Source organism: Seriola lalandi, unplaced genomic scaffold (assembly GCF_002814215.2).
Source record: "Seriola lalandi dorsalis isolate HSWRI2012SDOR001 ecotype SW California unplaced genomic scaffold, Sedor1 jcf7180002053574, whole genome shotgun sequence".
Taxonomy (NCBI): Eukaryota; Metazoa; Chordata; class Actinopteri; order Carangiformes; family Carangidae; genus Seriola; species Seriola lalandi.
Window position 1 is genome coordinate 147,399 of NW_019524127.1, and position 5,994 is coordinate 153,392.

General features: G+C 38.9%; 1 protein-coding gene across 1 annotated transcript in view; it reads left to right on the forward strand.

Moving 5' to 3' along the window:
* Positions 1 to 1,806: 1,806 nt before the first annotated feature.
* tmco4 (transmembrane and coiled-coil domains 4) overlaps positions 1,807 to 5,994 on the forward strand; it is a 10,143-nt gene continuing 5,955 nt past the window's right edge. Inside the window, exons 1-8 of the mRNA XM_023401297.2 lie at positions 1,807 to 1,870; positions 2,593 to 2,743; positions 3,303 to 3,477; positions 3,834 to 3,861; positions 3,955 to 4,084; positions 4,418 to 4,515; positions 4,680 to 4,823; positions 4,908 to 5,027. Coding sequence (XP_023257065.1) covers positions 1,822 to 1,870; positions 2,593 to 2,743; positions 3,303 to 3,477; positions 3,834 to 3,861; positions 3,955 to 4,084; positions 4,418 to 4,515; positions 4,680 to 4,823; positions 4,908 to 5,027 — 895 coding nt within the window. The 5' untranslated portion in view covers positions 1,807 to 1,821. The remainder of the gene's footprint in view (positions 1,871 to 2,592; positions 2,744 to 3,302; positions 3,478 to 3,833; positions 3,862 to 3,954; positions 4,085 to 4,417; positions 4,516 to 4,679; positions 4,824 to 4,907; positions 5,028 to 5,994) is intronic.

Sequence of the window (5,994 nt, forward strand, 5' to 3'; positions counted from 1 at the left end):
TATGCTGTACTATACTATACAATACTATGCTATACTATACTGGACTGCACCATACTACACTATATACTATACTATGCTATACTATACTATACTATACTATACTATACTATACTATACTATACCATGCCATACCATAACATACCATACTATACCATACTACTATGCGATACTGTACTATACTATATTATATAGTAGGTTATGGATGGCACTGCATGACACATCTTGGATCAGGTTTTGTATTTTGAACCCAAGGTGAGAAAGTTGTGCAGTCACGTTTTTATCATTTTTAGAGATAAAGCCAAGGTTACGTTTTTTATTTCAGCCACAGACCTGGAGAAACTCATCCATGCTTTTCTTTGACTACTCTAACTCCCTTTATACCTGTCTCAGTCAGAAATCAATACACCGCCTACCGTTAGTTCAGAACGCTGCAGCTTGGCTCCTCACTCATTGTTAGCTTCTCTACACTGGCTTCCTGTTTATTTTAGGATTGATTTTCAAATTCTTTTGATTACTTAACTTTAAGGTCACTTTGATTTGTTTGGATGTTTTGTATTTGACTCATGTGAAGCACTTGAATTGAAACAACAACAATTGAAAAGTGCTGTAGTCAAATTATCATTATTATTATTATTATTATTATTATTATTCAGAGGCTTATATCTCTGCATATAAACAAGTTCACCACTGAATCCCAACCAGTCATTCCAAATGCATTGGTCTTGGTGTTTTTATAAGGCTCTATTTTTTTTATGCTTGTGACTGAGACTAATGAAATCCATTTATTAACCACACGCCAATGAACACTGGCATTTTCTGACGCATTCTCAGCCACTGGCAACATCTGATCAAATGACACCAGTGTGACTGTGTCCTTGAATGAAGCTATTTACTTGAGTGGTCGGCAGTCAACTGCCCTCAGTCTGATGTACTCAGATACTGCAGACAGTCAGCCATAGATTGACCTTGAATCAACTCTGAGATCCAAGGAGAGAAGCGAATAGAAAGCAAATAATTTAAAAAAAAAATATATATATATATATACAGTATATATTGCTTTATGTCAGAATAATCTACATAGACAGTAATAATTCAGGTAAATGTGAACTACATTAATACTTGCTACAATTACTAAGAGAAAAAGAACTGATGCTACACTCACACCTACTGGCCAGTAGTTGTACTAGCTCTGAGTTTTGGATCTTGTGTCACCAAGGACTTTTTACTGGTATTCTTCCTCTCTGTATGAAGCAGTGTTAGTAAAACCAGCTGTCTTTGGTTTATCCCTCCGTTATCCCTCCGTTATATTATATATAATTATTATATAATATTTGTAATGCATTCATTTAATATCAGTTTCTCAAACAACAACAACAACAAAAACAAAAACAACAACAACAACAACAACAACAACAACAACAACAACAACAACAACAACAAAACTTTCGAAAACGTTTTTAATCGTGAATAGACCCCTGATCTGTCCACAGCGTACGTGGAAGTTACGTCAGTCAAAAGTTTCTTACAGATGATGCCTTCATGGTCACTCATAAATGTCAAAACTATCATTTGAACAGCCACGCACACTATTTAAAAAAGCTTTTATAGTAGCGTAGAAATGTGTATTTTATAAGCTAAACTACTGTTAACAACTATATATAAAAGTAAGACAATTATATAATTCACTGTATTTCCAATTAAGTCGGACATTAAAAGCGTTTAAATGTGTGACTGTCGCACTAATGTGTAAACGTCAGATGTCAGCGCCCAGGAGGAGGACGTGAAGGCAACAAAAGTGCACTCTACAGAGTTGTGATATCTATGGCCATGGAGGAAAAACAGTGCAGTACGGACGACAATTTTGCCCCAGGTACCACATAGGATTTGTTTAATAACCCCTCCAATATAGTTCATGTAGTTGAAAACAAATGTGTTTAAATTCATGACGTGATGAACGTTAACTCTGAACCGTTAGCTAGTTAACAGCCAGAAGCCGCAGGGTGACTAACAGCCAGCTGTTTTTAGCAGCTAACGTTAAGTGTTGCGTTCACTGGTTTAAGTTACACGGACTTTATTTGAAGTAAAGGCTGTAAATGATGTTTAATAAAAACCCCGATGTGGGTCATATTTTAACAGTCTCTGTATGTTGAATTCAGGTCAGTTCATCAGAGACGAGATTAAAGGCACAAAGTTAAAAACTCTATGTAACCTAGTTCATGTAGCTATTCTCTTTACGAGGCTAAAACGAAACCTCAAACCAAACTGCATTGAAAAAGATCGGACAGTTTAATGCTGCGTTTCTCATAGGTCACATTAACAGACCCTGAGGAGCGTGACATGAGACCCTTATCAATCTTTACGATCTCCTGATAAATTCGGCATGTGGCTGATCCACCAAACTACATTTGGAATAAAAACATTATACACATTGTATGTGTGTACGTCCAAGTGTAAATATAACATCTTTGAGGTTCCTGCTCATGATTAATGTGTCTTGGACGTGTGCTAATGTGTCATGTTTGTGTATGATGTGGCTGAATCAAACTGCTGCCTCAAAGTTAATCATTACACTTTGTCCGTTGATCACCTCAGATCCAGGGGGGGCAGAGACCACACAAGAAACCCCATGTGACCAAAGCCAGGAGAAAGTTATCGGCAGACAGCTGAGTGAACAGGGCCGGTTTGCTTATGCTGCACTGTGTGGTGTCTCTCTGGGCCAGTTGTTTACTGGACCTGACAACAGGTAACAGAGCTATAATGTCCTTCTTAGTAATATCAATGTGTTCATTGTGTTGAAGAGTACACGCTTCAGTTTTATGGTCAGCCATAAAACCACCATTCACCTTCTTCTCCCATACAGAAATGTAATATATGACATATATGTCCCTATATCAAGAGTGATGTTGCCATATATGTCACTTATAAGGGTTAAGGTCAGTTACTAGCACATATAAACATCCTCTGGAAATATGAAAATATAGGTTTAGAACATATATGAAACGCCCATAGTAAAATTTTGTGTGTACACATGTTAAACATAGGTTTCGTACATTATTTACATATTGACATATATGTACATATAAAATAAAATGGAATCATAAAATTCAATGACAGCCAGATATTTTCAGAAGCTTGATTTTGAATTTTGAAAAAAGTGAGCAGCAGTAGCCAGTTAGAACCTCTAAGAATTCACAAATGAAAGCTGCTTGTACTTTCCTTTGTCCACCATTTGGATTAACAACAAAACTGTGAAAAATAGTGCTTAAACTGTGACTTGACTTGACCTGTTACTTGTCTCTCAGTGTTTTCAGGGAGCAGTACCTGCAGGGCTTGGTCCGTTGGCTGGACCTGGATGAGTCGGTGATGCCGGTTATGGGGGCTTTCCTGTCGGGCCTGGGCTTCGAGGGCTCAGACACCTTCCTCTCCATCCTGCAGGCTGAACCTCTGCTGGCTGCTGGGGCCACCCCCATCATTCAGGTGTTTGTCACTCTAACAGAGGATGTGATGACATTAAACTGTAGTGGATGAAGAGTAGAAGTAGAAAGTTTAGAGTGAATTGGTTGTTTGTAAATTATGCAAAAAAGAAATAGATTAATAGTAAAAAGAGCTGTTTCCTGCAGGAATTTATGTGGAACTTTTATATCTACATAGAATTTTATTGAATCATATTTAAATCTATTAACGGTCAAATGTGATTTTATTTCATGGTCATGCTAACAGATCAGTTCAGCTTTTTGCTTTGCGTTTAATAAAAATAATTGAATTTTATCAGGGTCATCTTGTGGCTGGATCTCTACAAACCTGTTACAACCAGCTCTTGTTTTGTATTTCAGGACCTGGTCTCTTTTTCTGTCAAGGATGGTAAGAATCTTAATGACACTGAAAACTGGTGTAAATTCATACAAGCCTGTAATTTTTATAACTTTCATGGTCTGTCATCCACATAACCGTCAGGCCAGTACGACGCCAGGTCGAGGGTTCTCATCCGTCATGTCAGCTGTCTGCTGCGAGTCTCCCCACAGCAGCTGGAGGAGTTTGAGGAAACGTTGGGAGAGAGACTGAGGGAAGCAGGAGAGGAGAGCGAGTAAGTTGTGGTTGGATGGTGGGATGGAAGGATGGATAATGGGTAATGTGAATCAGTAGCTATGTTCGCATTTTATCTTACATTTAGTCTGAAAGAGCTGTTGAACCTCAGTTGATGTAAATGTTAAATGATACTGCTGTGTGTTTTTTTTTGTTGAATCTTGTGTGTGTGTGTCAGACTGACTTTAAACAGCACAAGCACTGTGCATGGCACCGCATAAACAAGGAGCTTATGGTTCAAGATGTCTCCTTAAATGCACTGGGTTCGTTTATTTTTAAAGCCGATGAGTATTTCACTTAATATCGATGATCCGTCTGACTCTGTTCCCATTAGAGAGGAGTCTTCTCGGCGGCAGAGGAGAGAAAGAGGGCGAAAGTTACGGCGTTACCTCCTCATTGGACTAGCCACTGTGGGCGGAGGAACTGTGATTGGTGATTATTGCTACTAAAAATTGACATTTAAAACATCTCGTATCTTATATGAAAGTATAGGCTCCAATTCATAAGCTAATCAACTGATAATTAAATCACCATAGAGTGTTAAGACTAGCCTTTTTTTTTTTCTGTACTGATTATCATCTTCGCACCTTTGCCAGGTGTGACAGGTGGGCTCGCGGCCCCTTTGGTGGCAGCAGGGGCCGGTGCCGTGCTGGGGGCCGGTGGCGCTGCTGCTCTGGGCTCAGCCACCGGTATTGCAATCATGGCCTCCTTATTTGGAGCAGCAGGAGCTGGATTGACCGGTAAGACATATGATTGACATGATGAATTCATCATCTTTGACCCCACTTTTACCTTTCTTTAATTTTCACACATTGTCGCTCCAGGCTATAAGATGAATAAGTGTGTCGGGGCGATAGAGGAATTCGAATTCTTGCCGCTCAGCTCCGGGAAGCATCTTCACCTGACCATTGCAGTGACAGGTTGGCTCTGCAGTGGTAAATATAGTAAGTATGGCTTCTGTTGTCTAACTACAACCACAACATACATTGTATTTGTAATTTTAGATATCACACTTCCCATTCTCGTGGACACGACATCTCAGTAACGCCAAGACGGAACTTCTTCAAATTTGGCACAAACGTTCACTTGGACTCAAGGAGGAACTGAGTAGATTTTGGTGGTCAAAGTTCAAAGGTCGAGGCCACAGTGACCTCACAAAACATGTTTTTGGCCATAATGACAAAATTGAGGAGGTGGATGGTGAGGTAAGAAACCGGTCTAGGGCTTATATTAAAACCTCACCTCAACGTAAAAAATGTAAATCACAAACATGAGAGAGAATAAAAACGAAAAAGAGAGAAAAGAAAATATGTCTAGTTTCGGCTAATCAATGAAATATTAAACATAAATTTCCCGTCCTGCTCATTGATTCACAACATAGCCCACAATGCTCTTATACGATGAGAGATATCACAGTAAACATGATATGGTAAAGATGATTTCATGATTCATACACACAGTTCTATCACTAATAATCATATATTACATCTATGCTCTTTGCACACAATTAGAATTGAAGCATGATAAGTTGATAATATTTTGCATGCAGAAGTGTTAATCTTTAGACATGGTAGACAACGCAACCCTTCCAGAGACCCTGCACATTTACGAAGTCTGTTATCAGAGCAAACACTTTACCTTCTGCCGCAGCTGCAGTTAAAGCCTGTACAATACGGTTTACAGAGCAATGAATGAATTACAGTCCTGTTGGAGAGGAGATACAAGTTCCAGGGCCGTTGTTGCTAAAAGCATAAAGGAAACAAAACTTGGTACATTAAATAAAGGTGAAGAAAAATATTTGATAAGAAAACATGATGTGGTAACGCTGCTGCAGTGCTTCGCATAAACATCAGATTATGCAAGCCACTTAAATTTTGCTCTTACATAAAACAATGCAGCCCCCCCCCCCAT